This window comes from Lutjanus erythropterus, chromosome 17 (assembly GCF_056507025.1).
Source record: "Lutjanus erythropterus isolate fLutEry1 chromosome 17, fLutEry1.hap2, whole genome shotgun sequence".
Lineage (NCBI taxonomy): Eukaryota > Metazoa > Chordata > Actinopteri > Lutjaniformes > Lutjanidae > Lutjanus > Lutjanus erythropterus.
The window spans coordinates 27,501-52,266 of NC_139333.1; the positions used below are offsets into that span (position 1 = coordinate 27,501).

Genomic DNA, 24,766 nt, shown 5'->3' on the forward strand with positions numbered 1-24,766 from the left:
GAAACTGTGACTCCACCTGCTGATGATCATATGACACCTCTGAAAAAAAGATCTTTAAATTGATCAGATTTGATCGTTCACGTGTTACAAATAGATCTTGTGACAGTCTTCAGGCCACAGCTGATTGTTACCTGGCCGTCAGTTTGTGCTCTACTGTTGTTTCCACTGAGTTCTTGTCGACATGCTCCTGGTTTAGTATCCAGTCACATCTTTCGTAGCCTGCTGACTCCTGATTGGCTGCTCAGTCAGTCATTAATATTTTGACCATCTGCTGTTGCTCTTTAGCCAAGATAAAGGCTGAGTTCTTCATGGAGCTTTAGACAGATTCCTGACACAGAACACCTGTACATGTTCACACCTGACCTACTGACAGAGTGTATGAAGAAACATGGCTGACGACAACCAGAGCTGAAACACAGTCGACTACAAGTAAAGTTGCTCAAAGGACTACAAGTGTTGCCAGAGGTTTGCCTTTTAGAGGCCTTTTCTTTCTCTCTGTAAACTTTGTGAATAAGTGAAATTGTGCCAGAAATGTGTTGTGTGATTCTGAGACACATTCGCTGTGGAGGAACGACATCATACCAACATCATCTGCTCTCTCATGGAAAGTACTGATGATATTCAAGGAGCTTCTGCTTTCAGCGGATTTTATCTCAGAGAAGTTTTAAGGACCACCTCACTTTTTGAACATGACATGAATATGAAGCCATGGATCTCCAGAAGAGTTTTTCATTTTCATGCCAAAGAGACCATTAAAGTTACCACAATTTCTGCACAACTAATGCATTATTCTGCATAAAGTATCCTGGCAGCACTTTTTACCTGCAGCTACCACAGCGCTGACTGTGACACTGACCAGGGTTAATCAGTCAGATTCCAACAATCTCCTGTCTGTGATGGATCAACCTGATGTTCCATAGAGGAGCTTAGCAAGGCCATGAACTCCTGAGCCTGAAGCAAAGCTCCAAGAAACAATGTCATCTCCCTGGAGGTCATCAAGGTAGGCAAGACGAGTGCCGTCCACAGCTACCTGCATGACCTCCTACTACAGTGCTGGGAGGACAGGACAGGGCCCTAGGACACGTGTGATGCTAATATCTTCACGTCTTCATTCAGAAATCAGAAATCAGAAATAATTTTATTGCCAAGTAGGTTTTCACTTACAAGGAATTTGTTGTGACATGGTAGTGCATACAAAGACAGTACTAGATATATAAATAAAGATTAAGGCAAGTGCTGATGGAAAAACAGCATAAATAAAAATTGTAGAAAATACACAAGAAAAACATAAGAAAAAACTTAAGTGTGCAAAAATGTACAGTACGGAAGAAAAACAATATTTACAGCTGTTACTGATCTTAATTAGGTAAATGAAGGAGCCCTGCAGTTTTATATATGAGTGCAAACGATGACCTTTAATGTGCAAGTGTTCACAGCAAAGGGGAATATTGCAATGTGCAAAAAATAGTCAGGTGTTGTAGACCTGCGTTAATGTAACGTGTAAGAGGGAGGGACAGGTGGACTCGGGGCAGTGTCAGTGGGGGACATGAGCAACACTGATGACGGCATTTGCAGGAGGAAAGAAACTGTTTTTATGGCGAGAAGTTTTGGTCCTGATGGACCGCAGCCTTCTGCCGGAGGGAAGTGTCACAAACAGTTTGTGTCTGGGACGCGAGGGGTCGGCTACGATCTTACCTGCATGTCTCAGGGTCCTGGAGGCGTACAGGTCCTGCAGGGAGGGCAGGTTGCAGCCGGTCACCCTCTCAGCAGAGCGAATGATACGCTGCAGTCTGCCCTTGTCTCTGGCAGGTGGTGATGGAGGAGGTGTAGAAGTGCACCATCATCGTCTTTGGCAGGTTGAAGTTGTTCAACTGCCGCAGGAAGTACATCCTCTGCTGGGCTTTTTTGATGGGGGAGCTGATGTTTAGCTCCCACTTCAGGTCCTGGGTAATGATGGTGTCCAGGAAGCAGACTGACTCCACAGTGTCCACTGAGGAGTCACTGGGTGATGGAGGCAGGTGGGGCTGGGCTCTTCCTGAAGTCCACAATCATCTCCACTGTCTTTAGAGCGTTGAGCACCAGGTCACCAGACGGTCGATCTCCCACCTGTAGGCCGACTCATCAGTCCAGTGAGGGTGGTGTCATCCGCGAACTTCAGGAGCTTGATGGACTGATGACTGCAGGTGCAGCTGTTGGTGTACAGGAAGGACGCAGCCTTGGGGGGAGCCGGTGCTGATGTTCAGGGAGTCAAAGACATCCTGAACCTGAACCTGAACCAAAATGAGTTTGACACCCCTGATGTAGACGTTGATACAACTACTACACTACTTCAGTATATATCACTCTCATAACACAAGTTAGACATTATGATGTTCTGGACCTTTGCCTCCTTGAATTTTAGATGAATACTTCTACTTTAGCTGGTGAAGAACTTTACCTACCTTGGCTCCATTTCCATCCTCTCCAGCAATCTCTCCCTGGACACCGGGCTGAACACATGGATGAGCAGGGTAGCAACAGTTTTGGCCCGACTAGCAACTGGGACAACTCTATGCTGATCAAGACCAAGATGATGGTGCACCAAGCCTGCATGCTGAACTTAGCATGGACCCTTTACTCCTTCCAAGAATGAACACTCGATGTCTTTTATCTGAGCTGCTCAGAAGGATTCTTGGTATCACCTGAAGGGCTGCATCTGACACAGGTGGGAATACTGAGTATGTTTGCATTGCTCATTCAAAGGTATTTGCACTGGGTCCTTCACATCAGCCACATCTAAGATGGCCAGACATGGCAGACATGGACTAAACCTGTTTAACCTGCAGCAGAGTCTGTGACTCGAGAATCCAGCTGTTCAGCCACAGCAGCTGCAATATATTATATTAGCAAACAACATATTCTCAGCTTGTGGACCATCTACACCCCTCAGTGTCTCATCCTGATGCACCTCATACTGAGGTAAGTTTTCATGACAGTTTGAGACGCTGCCAGAAAGACTTTAACATGTGGTTAAACTGTGAAATGGTCACAGTGGGCACCAAAACTACTTGGTTAGGTTTAGTGAAAGAGAAACCAAACTTCAAACGTCAGAGATTCAGTTAGGAGCTACAAAAGAACTCAGAGCTGAACTTCTCTCTCTGCTTTCCTGCACAGACATCAGCTCAGTCTCAACATTACAGCAGCACATCAGAAAAAAGAAAACAAAGATAAAATTGTCTGCAGACAATGGGAAAGGAGTAAATCTCCTATTTTAGCTGGTATTGATTAGTTTAAAAAAACTCCCTTATATGGGCTGATTTTGGTGTAAAAATAGTATCACTATCATACAACAAATCTGCATGACAGCATCACACTCAGGTTAAGATAAGATAAGATAAGATAAAATAAGGTAAGGTAAGATAAGATAAGATAAGAAAAGATAAGATAAGATAAGATAAAATAAGGTAAGGTAAGATAAGATAAGATAAGGTAAGGTGGTAAGGTAAGATAAGGTAAGATAAGATAAGATAAGATAAGATAAGATAAGATAAGATAAGATAAGGTAAGATAAGATAAGATAAGATAAGATAAGAAAAGATAAGGTAAGGTAAGGTAAGATAAGATAAGTTAAGATAAGATAAGGTAAGGTAAGATAAGATAAGACAAGACAAGACAAGGTAAGGTAAGATAAGAAAAGATAAGATAAGAAAAGATAAGATAAGGTAAGGTAAGATAAGATAAGATAAGGTAAGATAAGGTAAGGTAAGGTAAGATAAGAAAAGATAAGAAAAGATAAGATAAGATAAGATAAGATAAGATAAGATAAGATAAGATAAGATAAGGTAAGGTAAGATAAGATAAGGTAAGGTAAGATAAGATAAGATAAGATAAGGTAAGATAAGATAAGGTAAGGTAAGATAAGAAAAGATAAGAAAAGATAAGATAAGAAAAGATAAGATAAGATAAGATAAGATAAGGTAAGGTAAGATAAGAAAAGATAAGATAAGATAAGGTAAGGTAAGATAAGATAAGATAAGATAAGGTAAGATAAGATAAGATAAGATAAGGTAAGGTAAGGTAAGATAAGATAAGTTAAGATAAGATAAGGTAAGGTAAGATAAGATAAGACAAGACAAGGTAAGGTAAGATAAGAAAAGATAAGATAAGATAAGATAAGAAAAGATAAGATAAGATAAGATAAGGTAAGATAAGATAAGTTAAGATAAGATAAGGTAAGATAAGGTAAGGTAAGGTAAGATAAGATAAGATAAGGTAAGTTAAGATAAGATAAGGTAAGATAAGGTAAGGTAAGGTAAGATAAGATAAGATAAGGTAAGTTAAGATAAGATAAGGTAAGGTAAGATAAGATAAGACAAGACAAGGTAAGGTAAGATAAGAAAAGATAAGATAAGATAAGAAAAGATAAGATAAGAAAAGATAAGATAAGATAAGAAAAGATAAGATAAGAAAAGATAAGATAAGATAAGAAAAGATAAGGTAAGGTAAGATAAGATAAGATAAGATATTCCCACACCTCCCTGAAAATGGGGACTGAGATTGAAAAGTGTCATCTAGTTACAGAACAGTAAAACACACAAACCACCAGGCCTCATTGTGGAATTGATCAATCAGTTTTACAGCTGAGGTTTGAACTCAGGATCAATGAATCCCCATAAAACCCAGTGTTTCCCTCTCAGGTGTAAACTTTGTTCCCAAGGACAGGATGATGGTTGCAATGGCATATATAAGACACACACACACACACACACACACACACACACACACACACCACACACACACACCACACACCACACACACACACACACACACACACACACACACACACCACACACACACACACCACACACACACACACACACACACACACCACACACACACACACACACCACACACACACACACACACACCACACACACACACACCACACACACACACACACACACACACACACACACACACACACACACACACCACACACACACACACACCACACACACACACACACACACACACACACACACACACCACACACACACACACACACCACACACACACACACACACACCACACACACACACACACACACACACACACACACACACACACCACACACACACACACACACACACACACACACACACACACACACCACACACACACACACCACACACCACACACACACACACACACACACACACACACACCACACACACACACACACACCACACACACACACACACACACCACACACACACACACACACACACACACACACACACACACACACCACACACACACACACCACACACACACACACACACACACACACACACACACACACCACACACACACACACCACACACACACACCACACACACACACACACACACACACACACACACACACATATATATTTCCTCTCCTCTCTGTATTTTCTTCTTTTTTCTTGTTGTTCATTGCAGGACAAATTTTTCTCTCTTGACCGACTTTCTGTTTTTCAGAATAAAATTAGCAATCAACATTAACACACACACACACCACACACACACACACACACACACACACACACCACACACACACACCACACACACACACACACACACACACAGAGTTAATTTAGTGAATAATTTCACAGCAGGTTTGCTCATTATAAAAAGACGAGACTGGATATCACTGATTAGACACACAGTTGAGTTGAGTGTATTTTAGTTTATTAATAACTGAGGAGGTGAGATTTGAGGGGAAAAGCTGATTTATGACACATTCTTCACCTCTCACCCTCCTCACCCTCCTCACCCTCCTCACCCTCCTCACCCTCCTCTTGCTCACCCATCACTCTCCTTACCCTGCTGCCTCCCTCTCTCCATCCTCTTCCTCAGGCTTCTCCTCCATCAACTCCTCTTCTTCTTCTCTCATTGCTTCATCAGCTGTTTCCTCTTAGGTGTCAGTGGGACACTGTGTGTGTGTGTGTGTGTGTGTGTGTGTGTGTGTGTGTGTGTGTGTGTGTGTGTGTGTGTGTGTTTCAGGGTGTGTCTTTATCACATTGTGAGGGCCTGACTATTAATCAGCACTGTGGGGACCAAAATGATGATTCTTACAAATTAATAAATATAAATATATTTACATTTGCATACAGATTAAACGACCCAACAGTTGGGCTCGGTGATATTTAAAAAATGAAATACCACAATATTTCTGACAATATAATCAGGATAACTACAGATGCTTTCATAAAATATTAACACAATGAGGTTTTTTGATAATCGTCGGTATTGTGGGCATCATGACTAATAATTAATACTCATGATGTGTCACCATACAACCACAAAACCAGGAAATCCAAGAGAATATCTGGATATGGATGTATTTTCTAGCCCTGCTTTAGAAGAAGAAGAAGATCCACACACTGGCATTTCTGCAGGACTCTGATTGGTCACACCGTCTACAACAGAGTGACCTGGTTGGCTGCAGTGTCAAGTCAACAACTTTTAGTGTAACTTGGGCAGCGGTCCACACGACGGTGGTAAAGGAGGGATGGTTACAGCACCATCTACAGAAAAGACCTGGGTTGAAGTCAACCAAAAAACATTGTGGTCAACTGAAATACTGCGTGTTGTTCAACCAGTCGACTGTCTGTGGAGGAAACAGCTGCTATTTTTCCTCTGGATTAATTAAATTATCCACAGTGAAGTGAGCGACTCCACCTGCAGCCTGAATCATGATAATCAGACTGTTTGTTTTATACATGAAGCTTTATAACAGCTGACACAGCGCTGTGCTGCAGAACAGACATCCACCAACACAACATGAAAAACAGTATCTGACCAACTACTCAAGTTATTTAGCTGCTTCAAGTAAACTTTAACATTTCACCCCAGTCTGTGTGAAGAGCCACATTAGCAACATGCTAACAGTGTGTTCAGTAGGATAACCAACAGAATACAACAACATGCACTGTGACAAAACATACAGATTTAGGTTTGACGTCAAGTCACAAAAGGTCAGCGAGTGGCCCTCTGCAGTCAAATCTGTTGTCACCATAAACAACTTTTATCCACTGAGCTCTTCTGTCCTCAGTGTTCAATAAACAGCCAGAAACAAAATTCATCAGGACTGAATAAGTCCCACCCCTTGACAACGACAGCGCTTCTCTCCCTATTAAAGTAATAACAGTAACTCTCCGACCAATGAAAGTTTGGTTGAAGATCATAAGGACCAACCAATCAATCAATCAACCAATCAATCAATCAACCAGTCAATTAATCAACCAGTCAATCAATCAACCAGTCAATTAATCAACCAGTCAATCAATCAACCAGTCAATTAATCAACCAGTGGACCAATTTCAAGTGTACACAGCCTCACACAGGACAAGCTATGCTAACACTTTCAATCTGCCTCTAGTCTTTGTGCTAAGCTATGCTAACACTTTCAATCTGCCTCTAGTCTTTGTGCTAAGCTATGCTAACACTTTCAATCTGCCTCTAGTCTTTGTGCTAAGCTATGCTAACACTTTCAATCTGCCTCTAGTCTTTGTGCTAAGCTATGCTAATATTTTCAATCTGCCTCTAGTCTTTGTGCTAAGCTATGCTAACACTTTCAATCTGCCTCTAGTCTTTGTGCTAAGCTATGCTAATATTTTCAATCTGTGTTTGTTTTCTGTCTGAACTGATGTTTCTTCTGCTCGGGCTTCAGTAAATATTTACTGCTTTCTGATTGGTCCCTGATGATGAGGCTGCAGGTTGTTCAGAGTTTTCAGTGTCTCATTGCCATGGTGACTAGTTTGTGCTCATGGTGACAGCTTCCAGTTTCCATGGCAACCTGGAGCCTGTTTTTCTTGCCTGTGATTGGTGGATCAGTCTGTCACATCTCATCCTGAATTTAAACCAGAATGAGGTGAGGATGGAGGGGTGGGGGGGTGAGGATGGAGGGTGAGGATGGGGGGTGAGAATGGGGGGGTGGTGAGGGGGACGAGGGGGAGACATAAAGAAATAAAAGGATTAAAGGAGGATGGATGAAGAGTTAGAAAATTAGATCGAGAGACTTCAAACGAAACTGAGCTACCTACTGCTGAGTGTGTGTGTGTGTGTGTGTGTGTGTGTGTGAGTGTGAGTGTGTGTATGTGTGTGAGTGTGTATGTGTGTGTGTGTGTGAGTGTGTGTGTGTGTGTGAGTGTGTGTGTGTGTGTGTGTGTGTGTGTGTGAGTGTGTGTGTGTGTGTGAGTGTGTGTGTGTGTGTGTGTGTGTGTGTGTGTGTGTGTGTGAGTGTGTGTGTGTGTGTGTGTGTGTGTGAGTGTGTGTGTGTGTGTGTGTGAGTGTGTGTGTGTGTGAGTGTGTGTGTGTGTGTGTGTGTGTGTGTGTGTGTGTGAGTGTGTGTGTGTGTGTGTGTGTGTGTGTGTGTGTGAACATCAATGTGATTTTAGACAAAGCAGCTTCACACACACACACACACACATTCAGATGCAGATGAATCGTCCTTTTATATCCTGACTGAAAACGAGCGAGAGACATTAACTCACCAAGAGAAAAAGAGAAGAGAGAGAGGATGAAAAGTGCCTTCTTCTTTTCCCATGATGCTGTTCACTCAACCCAGTAGAATCTCAGTGGTTGTCACAGTAACAACGTACCTGTCTGTCATGTGGTGTCAGGTGGTCAGGATGTGTCTGTAAACAGCCTTTGTGGGTCAGTTTACCCTCAGTGTTGACTGACAGTCACAATGAGCTCCTGCTGCTCCGCTGAAGGTGCTTTTATTTTGAAAACACACAGCTGAAAGTCACACTTAAAAAACACACGTTTCCTCCCTCTATTTTAAAGTTTGTTCCTTCTGCTGCTTTTTATCAGTTCATCTGACAGATGCTGCCATGCTAACACCATCATGCTAACTCCATCATGCTAACTCCATCATGCTAACTCCACCACACCAACCCAGATAGCACACGCACATCTTGCCGACATCGGCATGATGAATAAAGTTGCATCGGCGAGACGTCATATGGAGATTGTTTGCTCTTTGGGAAGACGTCGCTGAGACGTCGGCATTTGACGATGTTTGGACGATGAATCAAAGCTGCACAGCGCAGCTTCTCTACAGCTTCTATGACCTTTATTTATTCAGGTCGAATCATTCAATCAGCAAATATCTCATATCTTACTTATAATGTGATAGGAATATGACAATATGACAATAAAAAAAATAACACGCTTAACCATCAAAATAGCTTCCTGAATAAAATAAAAAGACACGAACCATTCAAGTTAATGATCGTACATTTATTTCAGGCTGCAGAGTCAAAAAAGCTCCAGTACAGAAAAGATAACAGATAAAAACATACAGGTCAGGAGACGCACAGGGACAACAGGGTCTGGACTGCTGTCTGCAAGGAGGACAAAAACACAGGTCCAGGTTGTTCAGTTGACTTATACTATACAATACTATACCCATACTTCAAAATATATACGTACAAATACACACACCAAGGAAGGAAAACGTCGCTGTGCCTTTTTTCCCAGCGGCTGTCTGACCTTACAGAGCCACCGTAGTTGATAAGAGACCTGTAGCTAATAGTTTTAGCCTCTATGCTCTTTAGCTTAAACACCAGAACAAGACCTCCAGATAACCCGTGTTTAATACAGCGTCACAGGAAACACTGTGTGACGCAGAGACGCTGCACTAAACTCAGACACACCTGCATGAAGTGGATATTAACTTCACTTACAGTCCAAACACACCAACAACCGTCCAGAACCAGAACTGAACTATGAGGAAATGTTTACTAATGGAGCAGAGCAGAGCTTCATTAGCTAAACCGCTAAAGTTAGCTCCTCTGTAAAAACACCACAGCTCACCAGCTACTAGCTAACAGCTAACGCTAACTAACATTACCTGATCCTTTCCCAAATTCAACACTGATTGGTTGTCCAGATGGAGACTGTTCACGTGCTTATGGCTAACTAGCAAAGGCTAAATTAAGTCAGTTGATACATTTGCTGGTCGGGTCTGTGACTTATAAGCAACTAATGTTTGCTAAGCTAGCTAGCTAGCCTGTTAGGAGTCGGCCTCTGGGCTCTTCACCTGTGCTAACATACCTGGTCAGGGCTTAACAACTTATCTTGCCCTGAATGTCATATTTATAAAACAGCTGTTTTTAATATTTACTTTGAGTGAGTTTACCTGAAGACCAGTCCTGACTGACATGAAGGAGCCTCTCGTCTCCAACGCCTGCTCTCAGTTCTGTTGGCACCAATTGGATAACTTGTAATGTATCGATCCATAGCCGACCAATTGCCGACATAAACCCGCCCTCTGGCAAACCACGTCCCTGCTGAGGGCCGATGCTTCTCAGACGCATTTACGGACTTTAGGAGCAGAATGCCGACGTCAGCGAGACGTATGTGCTGTCTGGGAACAGTTAGCAACATGCTAACTCCAACATGCTAACTCCAACATATACCCCCCACCTCACCCCGCCCAAACCCATTTCCTTCACTTCAGGCTGAGACAGACTAAAGTGTCGTGACCTGTGACATCATCATTCTCAGCCAATCAGAGAGAGAGGGAAGGGTTACTGTTTATTTACATTCTTGTTTCACAATAGCAGATGAAGAGAGATGCTGATTGGCTGCAGCGAGTTAAAGACAAGAAAATGTTTAATTTATAACTATATTAACTACAGTTGTTAGCATTTTGTTAGCATGTTAGCCATGGTTGCTGCTGGATTTTTATCCAGACCACAACAGAAACCAGAGTATTTTATTTTGAAAAGAGGAGGAGAGTGAAGGGTTAAAGTGTTTCAGTCATAACTGCAGATGCTGCAGACACACACACACACACACACACACACACACACAGTCTCTCAGCCTGTGGTGTGTGTTGCATTTTAATGTGACACTGATTAAATGTGTCAGGAGAGAAGAAGAAGAAGAAGAAACACACAAACACAGTCTCCTCCATGATGAGTCCAGACACCCTCTGGTGGTTAAAGTCAGTAACAACAGCAGTTCATGATGTCACACTGACTGCACTGTAAAAACTGTGAGGCTGCGTTAGTGGTGAAAAGTAGTTGTATTTATTTGTATTCATTAACAGAAAACATCAACATCATCTGAAATGTGATCATAAAATCGTGAAAAACATTTCTAATGAGGCTCTTTACTCCCAACATTTCATGTAGATTTAAACATAAATTCAATGTTGGAGGTGCAGGAAAGGCTACAAAAGGCCTGTCACACAATGAAAACAATGTTTTTGTTGCAGAGGTTGAGACAAGGAAAATATGTTATTTTGTGGACACAGTGGACATTACAGATGTCAGAGACGTGTCAGATGCTGAGAACACTGCTGCCTCACACACAACACTTGCTGAGACTAAAATAAAAATAAGTAGTCCAACAGAAAAGTATAAACCAGACAGCGCAGAGCCACAGGCCGTGTCAATGTGTGTATTTGTACCACAGATAGCAGAAAGACACGTCACTCCTCTGATGAGAAACTTACTGTCAAGGAATCCCAAAAGAGTGGAGGAGTGTTGAAGACAGAGTGAACCAATCAGATGGGACGATTCGGTAGCCTGCATCATGGGTAATGTGTCTCTTGTTTGAGTTGAGAGTAAACCAAATGCACCAACATGTTTATGTACAAAAATAATCAGTAAACAATAAACAGTCTAAGTATGGTCCAAAGTATGCGTAGTTATGTGAGAACTTTTCAGCATCATTTTTTTTTATAAATCCAATGTTTCCAGTGAAAAAAGAAATAAACATTTCAACCCTGTTTCCACAAATGAGGCCCAAGGTGAGTGAAGTGGGATGAAATGGAGTAATGAGATGGGACCGGACTGATTCCCTATTACCAACCTGACTGACGTCTCATCTGAATCCTGGAAAACACCTCTGACCTCGAGTTCTGCCTCAGTGTCTCTGGTTCTGTCTGCCTGTTCCTGTGGCTGAGGAACGTTTCCTGATCATGACGTTACAGAGTAACTGTGTTTACCTGCCTTTGTCTTTCTGTGATGAAACTCTACATACCTCACCGCTGGTACCTCTGCCCTCCTATGAGGGTTAGGGTTACTCTGACTCTCCTTCCATCTGCTCCTTGATGGTTTGTTTGCTCTGACTGAATACCTACCTGGCTCTTGACCCCCGGTCCACTCAGTGACATCTCCTGACATCTCCTTCATGGAATTGTCACCTGCTAACAAACCGTACAAGTCTAGGTCGTACGTCCTGAACTCACCTGCTCCCCGGTGTGGCTCACTCGTCTCGAGGTACCAGGTGTGTCCCCAAGTCAGAGACTTTGTTTATGAAGTGCCATATTACCTGCCTGCTGTTTACGGTGTGGTCTTATGGTGAAAATGATGGTTCAAACCATACCTGTTACAGTCTGGTCAGGTGCAGTGATGGCTCATTGCTATCTTGAGGCAGCAGGAAGTGATCAATCTCTTGACAACAAAAACCTGGTCTGAAGTTGATGCTTCAGCATTTTCCTGATATTTAAAGGGCACATTATTCAGATTTTCACTCTGATAAAGCAGCTGAATAAATCCTGACTTCCATCAGAGCTTCAGAAACATGGTTTCCTCTTCAGAGTTTCTTCTGTTCTGCCTCTTTTTGATCATTTGATGATCAAATATTAATGATGCAGTGCATCACTGTGTTCACTGGAATATTTACAATCACTGAAAACAGCCTTGAATAATCTTTTATTTGATGTTGGGCAGCTTGAAAGAGGCTGCTGTCACTCATTAATGTAGTAATGTTCCCATCCTTCAGGTGAAGACAGGTGAAGACAGGTGAAGACAGGTGAAGACACTTCAGCCTAGTACCTGAACCGACCCGTCTGAGCCGCCTAACCTGACCGGACCCAACTCACCCAACCCGCAGGTCACCCTCAATGCCTGCATCACTATAACTGGATCAGTCTTTCATCATCTCTGCTGATTGGTCCAACTATCTGAAGTTAACTGACTGAAGTGTCTGTTTGAAGTATGAACAATCCAAAGACAGGATCACCTGGCTCTTAAAGAGAACACCTGGATCTTAAAGGGAACACCTGGATCTTAAAGAGAACACCTGGATCTTAAAGAGAACACCTGGATCTTAAAGGGATCACCTGGATCTTAAAGGGAACACCTGGATTTTAAAGGGATCACCTGGATCTTAAAGAGAACACCTGGATCTTAAAGGGAACACCTGGATCTTAAAGAGAACACCTGGATCTTAAAGGGAACACCTGGATCTTAAAGGGATCACCTGGCTCTTAAAGGGAACACCTGGCTCTTAAAAGGATCACCTGGCTCTTAAAGGGAACACCTGGATCTTAAAGGGAACACCTGGATCTTAAAGGGAACACCTGGATCTTAAAGGGATCACCTGGATCTTAAAGGGAACACCTGGATCTTAAAGGGATCACCTGGATCTTAAAGGGAGCACCTGGATTTTAAAGGGATCACCTGGATCTTAAAGAGAACACCTGGATCTTAAAGAGAACACCTGGATCTTAAAGGGAACACCTGGATCTTAAAGGGAACACCTAGATCTTAAAGAGAACACCTGGATCTTAAAGAGAACACCTGGATCTTAAAAGGATCACCTGGATCTTAAAGGGATCACCTGGATCTTAAAAGGATCACCTGGATCTTAAAGGGATCACCTGGATCTTAAAGGGAACACCTGGATTTTAAAGGGATCACCTGGATCTTAAAGGGATCACCTGGATCTTAAAGGGAACACCTGGATCTTAAAGAGAACACCTGGATCTTAAAGGGAACACCTGGATCTTAAAGAGAACACCTGGATTTTAAAGGGATCACCTGGATCTTAAAGGGAACACCTGGATTTTAAAGGGATCACCTGGATCTTAAAGGAAACATCTGAACAAGATGCTCCGATTGGTTTTATTCATGTTCCAACCAAATCACACCGGTGATTAATTACTATTAATTCACGTAGCCATCACATCACCGTTTAACGAGCAGAGTGCAGTTGAACAGACCATAAATGCATCAACTGCAACATCCACGATGATTAAAATCAGAAAATTGGTGTGTCTGTGCATTTTTAATGTTTTAAACAAGAATAAAGATCAAACAGCTGACAGTCATTAAATCAAACAGGAGCCACTAACATGATGATGTCATCCTATAGGTGCAACTTACTGTGAGTGGGCAGGGCTTCAAATACAAAGAGGCAAGGAGGTGTGGCCTCTTATTCTGACAAATCAACGGCGCAGAGGGGCGTGGTTACAATCAGTCATCAGCATGGACAGAAGACTGGCTCCACCCACACAGGTACATTACCTTACAGTATGTTTTCAGTATATATTAATATACAGTCACAGAGTTCTGAATGGCCCTAAAAGCATGTTTACAGATGTTGTTTATTAGAAATTAGACAAACAGAAAATAACAAAAATACAAACAACGAGTGGCGGCTGGTGACTTTTTCTCCAGGGGGCGCTATAGAAACATTGTAAGGTATCAGTCCAGTGTATTTTATTGTACGAAAAGGGCCTTTATTTGTACTTGCAGAACTAAATGAACATGTTTTATAACCTAATTGAACTTACTTAGTTAACGTAAGTTAAGATACTTCGATTTGTGCAAATCTTTTATAACAATTATATTTTATTTTACAATTTATGCTGAAAGACTAAAGTCAGCAAAAAGTACCTCGATAAGTATGAAAGAAATCTGATACAACAGACCTTCAAAAAATGTATAAACACACTGAAACCTATTAGAAAATAACAATATTTAAGAATTAATTAATTAATTAATTAAAAATTGCCATCTTGTGGCTTAGATTTTTCTTTTTGTCCATAAATTGTCCCTGAGATGTAAACGTCTCAGAGACTCTGTGGTTGAATGTCTTTAACTATTTAAAAGTTTGTAACTAAGACCAACATCTGCAGTGGGGGAATGTAACTAAGTACATTTACTCAAGTCCAATTTCAAACTACATCCATATTATATTACCTTATAGTTCTACTTAACTTGTTTTTTACTCCACTACATTTACCTGACAGGTAAAGTTACTATAGTCATTGACAGGCAGCATTTTACTGCACAGTACTTTTACTTTACATACTAACAACAGCTGATCATGTTTACATACTTTTACTCAAGTAAGGTTTTGAATGCAGGACTTTTACTTGTAGTGGAGTATTTTCACAGTATGTGTTAGTGTTTTTACTGCAATACAGGATGTGAATACTTTCTCCAGCTGCTCACCTGTCTGAAGATCACCTGGTGTGAGGCTGAGTTCCTCTGTCACGATGTTCTCTTCTAACGTTCTCCTCTCAGAACACGTTGTTTATGGTGACTTCCTGGCTTTTATGTCTCATTTCTAGCAGCTGTTGCACTAAACTCCTCCAACTATCACCACATCTCACTCTGCTGTATTGATTATCCGATCGATCGATCCAGTCGCTCTCTGCTGCCACCCACAGGTTGATGATGTAGAAACCAGCATCATTCAGATGAACGCTGCAGGTTCTGTGGTTCCTCCTGACAGGCTGCAGGTTCTGTGGTTCCTCCTGACAGGCTGCAGGTTCTGTGGTTCCTCCTGACAGGCTGCAGGTTCTGTGGTTCCTCCTGACAGGCTGCAGGTTCTGTGGTTCCTCCTGACAGGCTGCAGGTTCTGTGGTTCCTCCTGACAGGAGGCAGGTTCTGTGGTTCCTCCTGACAGGCTGCAGGTTCTGTGGTTCCTCCTGACAGGCTGCAGGTTCTGTGGTTCCTCCTGTCTCTTGTATTGAGAGGATTGAACTCTGCATGTACAACTTCTAGCGAAAGTAAATGGCTGAAAAAATTTCTTTGGACACTGTAAAACATTTTAAACACATTTTAGTGCACTTTATACATTTTACTCACTAACTACACATTATTGTCGTTGCTCATTTACAGAAATTTCCAGTATATATTTTAAAGTAATTCTTTAAAGTCTTCTTCATGGAGGTTTTAGGATGCGGGGAGAGGAGGGGTGGCGCCATAGCGCCCTCTGTTGTCCAGCCGCCACTGCAAACAACACTTTTGTTTTTCAGGAGTTAAAGATCTCACACTTCTTCTGTCACATTAAAGGATCATTCCTCTGAAATTTAGTTCACAAATGTGTAAAAAATCTGCCAGCGAGCTGATAATCATCCCGCTGACATGCTGATCAAACAGCAGATGTGTTTGCTTTGGATTGTCTGACCCGGACGCTGTTTCTCTAAACCGAACTGAACTCAACGACTGTATGAGCCAATCAAAGGCAGCAGAGCAGCTTGGAGATCAAGCAAGTCTTTTTCTTCTTCTTCTGTTACAGCAGAGTGTGTTTGGACCTGTCTCTCCCTCTCAGCTCTGCATGGACAGGTGGCCTGTCTTACCCATCCAAGTGAGTCTGCCTGCCTGTCTGTCTGTCTGCCTGTCCGTCTGTTTCTCTGTCTGTCTGTCTGTCTGTCTGTCTGTCTGCCTGTCTTTCTGTCTGTCTGTCTGTCTGTCTGTCTGCCTGTCTGTCTGTCTGTCTGTTTCTCTGTCTGCCTGCCTGTCTGTCTGTCTGTCTGCCTGTCTATCTGTCTGTCTGTCTGTCTGCCTGTCTGTCTGCCTGTCTGTCTGCCTGCCTGTCTGCCTGCCTGTCTGTCTGCCTGTCCATCTGTCTGTCTGTCTGTCTGCCTGTCTGTCTGTCTGTCTGTCTGCCTGCCTGTCTGCCTGCCTGTCTTTCTGCCTGTCCATCTGTCTGTCTGTCTGTCTGCCTGTCTGTCTGCCTGTCTGTCTGCCTGCCTGTCTGCCTGCCTGTCTGTCTGCCTGTCCATCTGTCTGTCTGTCTGTCTGCCTGTCTGTCTGCCTGTCTGTCTGTCTGTCTGTCCAATAACTTACTTTATTCTTTATTGCCTCCTGTCATTCGTCAGGTGATGAAAGAAGTTCATCCCTCCTTCTTGTCTTCACGGTTTTCCTCCAGATTCACTCTGATGACCGACTACAGACACAGTAAGACCTGTCTGTCTGTCCGTCTGTCTGTCTGTCCGTCTGTCTGTCTGTCTGTCTGTAAAGACCATAATCACATTCACAGCTGTTTCTATGTGTCAAAACAAGACTTTTAAAAACTTTTCCTCTGGTGGTGAATTTGTAAAGACTCGATTATGTTCAGAATCTTGTTATATGATTATGAATCCAAGAGGAGAATTAGTTTGCATGTAAACTGTTAGAGCAGTGAAATCTGCAGAGGAGCCCTTTATGATGATGATGATGATGAAGATGATGTGGTGATGATGGTGATGATGGTGATGATGGTGATGACAGCGTTGTTGACCAGAACATGTGTTGTGCTGTTCTGCCGACAGCATTCTTCATTTGTTGGAGCAGTTTTTGACTTCAGGTTTTCAAGGTTCTGATGTGACTTCATGATTCTGACATCACGGTCACGTGACCACGTGTCTGCTGTCACAATGTATCATCTTTAAGAGACGATAAAAGTTTGCTGCAGGACCTCTGATGTGATCTGTCACACGTGATCAGTTTTATATTCAGCTGTTTATCCTCACAGAGAAAAACCTCTACAACTTTCAGTTCAGGTCCAGATCAGGTCCAGTTCAGGTCCAGTTCAGGTCCAGATCAGGTCCAGTTCAGGTCCAGTTCAGGTCCAGATCAGGTCCAGATCAGGTCCAGATCAGGTCCAGTTCACAGTCCAGATCAGGTCCAGATCAGGTCCAGTTCAGGTCCAGATCAGGTCCAGATCAGGTCCAGATCAGGTCCGGTTCAGGTCCGGTTCAGGTCAGGTCCAGTTCAGGTCCAGATCAGGTCCAGTTCAGGTCCAGATCAGGTCCAGTTCAGGTCCAGTTCAGGTCCAGTTCAGGTCCAGTTCAGGTCCAGATCAGGTCCAGTTCAGTTCTCAGGGTTCTAGGGTTCAGTATCCAGCTGTAATGTTGAAGATGATGATGATGATGATGATGATGATGATGATGATGATGATGGTATTTCAGATGTGAAAAGCTGCTCTGGGTGGAAAAATGTGCTGATCTTCACTTTGAAGGACTAAAAACAGTTTAAATACATTTTATTTCAGTGTTTGTTTGTTTCTCTCTGCAGATTAAATAAAGTTTTATCCCAGGATGTTTTGTTTCATTAGGCTGTTTTTTCTGTGTCCATCAGAGAAGCGAGGGATGAGTGGAGGTAAAGTTTCTTGTGGAGGAGCGTTGCTGCTGAGGACGAAGGGAACAACAGACAACAACAGACAGGTGAGTCCTGATGTCCATCAGCTGACCAGTAAACAAACAACTGTTTCACAGTCATCGTTGTCCAAATCCACATTGTGTTGTCTTTGAAGTGTTTTTTCTTTAGACGTGTGAGTCGAGCTGCAGAAAATCAATGAACGTGTTTGACTTTCGTTGATCTGGAACTGAATTAAGCCTGTGAATATTCTCATTCATCCAGGTCATAGTTATCTTAAGGGATTAAATCGATCGCAACTGGACTGGTAAAATTGTCTTAGAAGACGTTTCGCCTCTCATCCGAGCAGGTTTCATCAGTTCATGCTCATCAGACTAGATAGGACAGCTCTAGTCTGATGAACAGTAGTTGGAATTCAGTTATTTATCCTCTAAGAGAGGCCGCCTCCAGACCAAGAATGGTTTCACTCCCTATTGTGAGGCCTAACGACAGTCGTTTGGGTTGAGTGGGGTGAAACCCCAGTGAGCCAACAACCGTCGTTGGGGGGGTCTCACTCGTTAGTGTTCCATTCTGTTCTAACGATGGTCGTTAGGGGCACCTGGAGCCAGGTGTGGCTGGACTGTGTTGTTGGTTTCTAGAGGCTAAATTATTGAATCTTTTGGGAAGGGATGAAAGGACAGCATTGTAAGTTGGGGATAGGTGGTGTCTTAGGCCTCCCCCTCTGTTCAGGGATGGCTTCTCAACCTTGACATAGATGGCTTCCCTTACTCCTCTTTCAAACCATCTGTCTTCTCTGTCAAGAATATGTACATCTTCGTCCTCAAAAGAGTGTGTTGTCTCTTTGAGGTGTAAGTAAACAGCAGAGTCTTGGCCTGAAGCGTTAGCCCGTCTGTGTTGTGCCATGCGCATACTTAGTTTTTGTTTAGTTTCCCCAATATAAAGGCTGGAGCATTCCTCGCCGCACTGGACCGCATACACCAGATTGTTCTTCTGGGTATGAGGCGTGCGGTCTTTAGGGTGTACCAACCTTTGTCTGAGGGTGTTACCAGGCTTGAAATGTACTGGGATGTTGTGTTTGCTGAAAACCCTTCTGAGTTTCTCAGATAAACCTGAGACATATGGAATGACAATGTTGTTTCGTCTGTCCTTCTTTTCTTTCTCCACCAAAATGTCATTTTTCCTCCTGGAATTAGCCGCGCTTTCTGAATTAACAAAAAAAAACGATGTAAAACATTTTATCTACAAGCTGAACATGTCGAGCAGTTTCTAACAAATGTAGCTGGAAAAATCAACAGTTCTACTGTCATGATGGTAATTATTGATAGACTGCTGTGTGTGTGTGTGTGTGTGTGTGTGTGTGTGTGTGTGTGTGTGTGTGTGTGTGTGTGTGTGTGTGTGTTTTGCAGTGTGTTGGCATGTCTGTAGATAGAATAGAAGAGGAAGATGAGAATGAGGAGGAGGAGGAGGAGGGAAATGAAGACGGAAAAAAAGACAAACGGCCTGTTGCCTCCACTCCTGTCCCAGGGTCACCATGGTAACACACATGCACACATTGATTATTACAGATATTTTATGATGTGACTGATGTTCAACAGTGAAGCTTCAACTTATTCCCTTCAGTCTTGCTGCCATGGCAACCGTCTACTGATGCATAGCAACACAGTGATGGTGTTTATTAGACAGGAAACAGAAACTGTTTGTCTGTCTGTTTGTTTGTTTGTTTATCTGTTTGTTTGTTGTTCAGAGGCAATCAGACACTGAGCTCTTTGTCTTTCAGAATAAAAGCATCCCTTTTTTTCTTCTCTTTTCTGGAGAAACATCAACATTGTTTGAGTGTATTTAAATCTTTTCCTCGGAGGTTCAAACTGTGCAGGTAAAATGTGACATATTGAAATATTAAATCCTTCGTCCCCGTGAATATTAGTAAAGCTAATCTCACTCCTGTTATTATCAAGAATACTTTGATCTCTCATCCACTGATCAGAGAGTTTATAATGTTAACACAGTTAAGAATTTATTTAAAGTAGAACAAAAACACAATATATTAAAAATGAGAAGGGACTGATTTAAAGAATAGAAAACAAACAACAGCGTGATATGACATTTATTAGTAGTACAAATAACAAGCCACAACAATAAACAAAACAAACACTAATCAGATAAACACCAGGTGCCAGTTGATAAACCGGATCTTCTGGTCTCTGGATGAAGGAGGTCAGTGGATCTTACAGACCAGAACTCTGCTCTCTTACTAAATGAAATCCTTAATAAATCAGTTATAGACTTTATTGATTGGCTCGCATGTTATCGTTGTATGTGCACATATATATCTGTATCTGTATCTGTTGTGTTTTGGTCTCTGGGGTTCAAAGAGGGGTGTGAAACTCATGCATGTTTGGGACGGTGGGTCATTTTATTATGTCAGTTGTAGTTTGTCTATATGTATATATGTATATATGTATATATGTATATATGCAAAGTGGTCTGGCTTCAGTGTCCTTGCTCAGATAATATGGCAGGTTGTCGTTTTGACCTCTGGTAAAAGACATTAGTCCTCCGGTCTTTGCACTGATGGTTTGGAGGTGTGTCCTGCAGGCCTGTTGTTTGGCCCAGCAGGGGTTACCATGGGAACTAAAATTTCTTAATATGGTTCAAAAGTTGTTCATCACTTTCAATCCTACACAACAGTGATTTAAAACCTGAGTGTGTGGAGCAGGGTTCGGGTTCGGGTTCGGGTTCGGGTTCGGGTTCGGGTTAGGCCGAACTGCGTTCCAAACATTTTCAGCTCTGATGGAGGAAGCTGGCCACATTCAGAAGACTTGTGTTGCGTTGCGTTGCGTTGCGTTGCGTTGCGTTGCGTTGCGATGTGTTGTGTTGCGCTGTGTTGTGTTGCGTTGTGTTGCGCTGTGTTGTGTTGCGTTGTGTTGTGTTGCGTTGTGTTGTGTTGTGTTGTGTTGTGTTGCGTTGTGTTGTGTTGCGTTGTGTTGTGTTGTGTTGTGTTGCGTTGCGTTGCGTTGCGATGTGTTGTGTTGCGCTGTGTTGTGTTGCGTTGTGTTGTGTTGTGTTGTGTTGTGTTGCGATGTGTTGTGTTGTGTTGTGTTGTGTTGTGTTGTGTTGTGTTGCGTTGTGTTGCGCTGTGTTGTGTTGCGTTGTGTTGTGTTGTGTTGTGTTGTGTTGTGTTGTGTTGTGTTGTGTTGCGTTGTGTTGTGTTGCGTTGCGTTGCGATGTGTTGTGTTGCGCTGTGTTGCGTTGCGATGTGTTGTGTTGCGCTGTGTTGTGTTGCGTTGTGTTGCGCTGTGTTGTGTTGCGTTGTGTTGTGTTGTGTTGTGTTGTGTTGTGTTGTGTTGTGTTGCGTTGTGTTGTGTTGCGTTGCGTTGCGTTGCGATGTGTTGTGTTGTGTTGTGTTGTGTTGTGTTGCGTTGTGTTGCGCTGTGTTGCGTTGCGTTGCGTTGCGTTGCGTTGTGTTGTGTTGCGCTGTGTTGTGTTGCGTTGCGTTGCGTTGCGTTGCGTTGTGTTGCGTTGTGTTGCGTTGCGTTGTGTTGTGTTGTGTTGCGTTGTGTTGCGTTGTGTTGCGCTGTGTTGCGTTGCGTTGCGTTGCGTTGTGTTGTGTTGTGTTGCGTTGTGTTGCGCTGTGTTGCGTTGCGTTGCGTTGCGTTGCGTTGTGTTGTGTTGCGTTGTGTTGTGTTGCGTTGTGTTGCGTTGCGTTGCGTTGCGTTGTGTTGTGTTGCGTTGCGTTGTGTTGCGTTGTGTTGCACTGTGTTGCGTTGTGTTGCGCTGTGTTGTGTTGCGCTGTGTTGCGTTGCGTTGCGTTGCGTTGCGTTGTGTTGTGTTGCGTTGCGTTGCGTTGCGTTGCGTTGCGTTGTGTTGCGCTGCGTTGTGTTGCGCTGTGTCTCTGGCAGATGCTCTGGTTTGCCTCATGTTGTCTGAACACTGTAAAACCAAGTCTGTCAGTGGGGGGGTTGATTTTGATTTGCACTAAGCTGTTCTTCTGTAATTCTGTCACAGTGATGATAACTCTGAGGCCTTCTGTCCAGTATTTTGAGTCTTGTTTTGGATCAAAGGTTGTTTTTCCTGCTGAGGTTCTAGTGGTGATACAATATGACAGGTACGTTAAATCACAGTACACCTGTACAGCTTTGCTGCATCTGTGGACGACTGGTTCATCATGAAGTTGACCAACTGCAACTTCATGATGACCAAAGTTGAAGTTCAGTTTGACACATTTCATCTGATTTTAGAGTGAAGTTAGGTTTGAACTGACCGTTACTGAAAGTCTGAGACAATTTGAAGCTGAAGAGTGAAGGACACCTGAGGACCAGACAGTTTCGTCCAGTCTGTGTGTATCGTGATGTGGCGCTCTGATCCTGAAGGTGATCCTGATGGTGTGGACGTCGACAAGATTATTGTCACCATTTTGTTTCTGCCATTGAAATCCAACCTATATACATATATGTGTAGGTGTAAATATGTAAATGACACTGTGTGTGTGTGTGTGTGTGTGTGTGTGTGTGTGTGTGTGTGTGTGTGTGTGTGTGTGTGTGTTCAGGTGTGTGGTGTGGACCGGAGATGATCGAGTCTTTTTCTTCAATCCTACAATCCACCTATCCGTCTGGGAGAGACCAGGGGAGCTGATTGGTCGAGACATCAGCCGCATCATCGAGGACCCACCCCACAAGAGGAAGAGAACGATACCTGCCGGTCCATCATCTCACCTGTGTCAATCAGAACATCAGTGAAATATATCGTTTTATTGTGAAGTGTTTAAACTGTTGAATTTGTCTGTGTCTCTCTGACAGACAGCAGCTCTACCTGTCAATCATCAGGTCACCATGGTTACGATGAAGATGATGAACATGAGCATCATTCCAAAAGGAACAGGTGAGTCTGACCAAGCCAATCAGAGAACAGAACAGAGATGACATCACAGATCAAAACAGGTGTGTTTGTTGTTTTGTTTCATTGTGAAAGAGACTGACCTGCTGATGTCATCATCACTGAGTGATGTGATTGGTTAGATTAACACACCTGTCTGTCTGTCTGACTGTCTTTCTCTCTCTAGAATAGAGGAATCAATGTCCCTCGTCCCTCGTCCAGGTGAAGTTAAGCTCCTCCCACTAGAGCTTCGAGTCGCTCATTTTAGGGAAATGATGCTCGAGAGAGGGGTAACACACAAAAACAAGTTTATGTACAAACACATATGAAAGTTTATATACATGAAATGATGCTCGAGTGTGTGTGTGTGTGTGTGTGTGTGTGTGTGTGTGTGTGTGTGTGTGTGTGTGTGTGTGTGTGTGTGTGTGTGTGTGGAGGTGTCAGCGTTCTCCACCTGGGATAAGGAGCTCCATAAGATGGTGTTTGATCCTCGATACCTGCTGCTCACCTCAGATCAGAGGAAACAGGTGTGAGATGAATTTATGCTGTTCTGATGATGTCATACCGTGATGATGTCACTGTGACATCAGTGTTACCAATGTGTGTGTGTGTGTGTGTGTGCAGGTGTTTGATCAGTTTGTAAAGAGCAGAGTGAAGGATGAGTACAAAGAGAAGAAGAGTAAACTGCAGAAAGCCAGAGAAGAGTTCAAACATCTGCTAGAGGAGGCAAATATCACCAGCAGGTAGTATTCTCCTCTTCATCACTCTTCATCACTCTTCATCACTCTTCATCACTCTTCATCACTCTTCATTGACAGTAGCTAACTATAGTTTATGTATATGTAGATGTTTTTTCAATGCATGTTTCAGTATATTTAAAAAATAAAGAGTTTTTTAGTAAGATGATAAACGTAGTGTTGGTTTCTATGGTAACAGACATACAAGGTGATCGGTGATGTTGGATTAAGTGTTTAAGATGCTTTGACCTGAGAAAAGTTTTCTAAAGTTAGTTAAGATTTTCTTATGTAAAACAAAACTGTGAAAGGTCCGACCTCAGGAGACAAGATGTTCTGTCATCCTGTGATGGTTTCAGTGCTGCCGGTTCTCAGTCAGACTCTCATGGTTCTCCTCCACAGGTCGACCTTTAAGGAGTTCTGTGTTCATTACTGTGGTGACCAGCGGTTCTATGCCCTCAACAGGAAGAAGGAACAGGAAGTTCTCTTTAAGCAGTACATCACTTGTTTAAAGAAACGAGACAAGGAGAACAGAGCCAGACTGAGGAAGATGAGATGAGAAACTTCCAGAACCATCAAGAACCTTTATAGAACTCATCCAGGACCTTCCAAAATGATCCACAACTTTAGAAAAGCCTTTAGGACCTTTCAAGATTCTGGTTTCAAGCTCTGCTGGTTCTGTTGGACCAGAACCACAGAGATCAGATGGAACCAAGGTCAAACCAGATATTAGACTGGAACCAGACAGTCTGGTTCTGACTTTTTGTTTGTGATTTTATAGATTTTCCAGGACAGATGGAGGACTGTGGTGGACTGATCTGGGCCTGCTGAACTGAATCTGGACTGACCAGAGACCTTAGCCACGTGAAACTGGACTGAACAAGACTTCAGAAAGAATCAGAGCACAAAACAAGATACCTGTCTGTCTGTCTATCTGTCTGTCTGTCTGTCTGTCTGTCTGACCTGGCTGGACCAATCAATCAGTCCATCAATCAATCAGTCCATCAATCAATCAGTCCAT

The 24,766-nt window shown here is 42.8% G+C and overlaps 1 protein-coding gene across 1 annotated transcript in view; it reads left to right on the forward strand.

Moving 5' to 3' along the window:
* The window catches only part of tcerg1l (transcription elongation regulator 1 like), a 46,038-nt gene extending 21,301 nt beyond the window's left edge, over window positions 1-24,737 (forward strand). The window contains exons 5-15 of the mRNA XM_084741179.1: window positions 14,142-14,284; window positions 16,299-16,367; window positions 16,882-16,960; window positions 18,122-18,207; window positions 19,546-19,673; window positions 22,686-22,837; window positions 22,936-23,017; window positions 23,199-23,301; window positions 23,449-23,538; window positions 23,636-23,754; window positions 24,148-24,737. Of these exons, the coding sequence (XP_084597305.1) occupies window positions 14,142-14,284; window positions 16,299-16,367; window positions 16,882-16,960; window positions 18,122-18,207; window positions 19,546-19,673; window positions 22,686-22,837; window positions 22,936-23,017; window positions 23,199-23,301; window positions 23,449-23,538; window positions 23,636-23,754; window positions 24,148-24,304 (1,208 nt within the window). The 3' untranslated portion in view covers window positions 24,305-24,737. The remainder of the gene's footprint in view (window positions 1-14,141; window positions 14,285-16,298; window positions 16,368-16,881; window positions 16,961-18,121; window positions 18,208-19,545; window positions 19,674-22,685; window positions 22,838-22,935; window positions 23,018-23,198; window positions 23,302-23,448; window positions 23,539-23,635; window positions 23,755-24,147) is intronic.
* The last annotated feature ends 29 nt before the right edge of the window (window positions 24,738-24,766 follow it).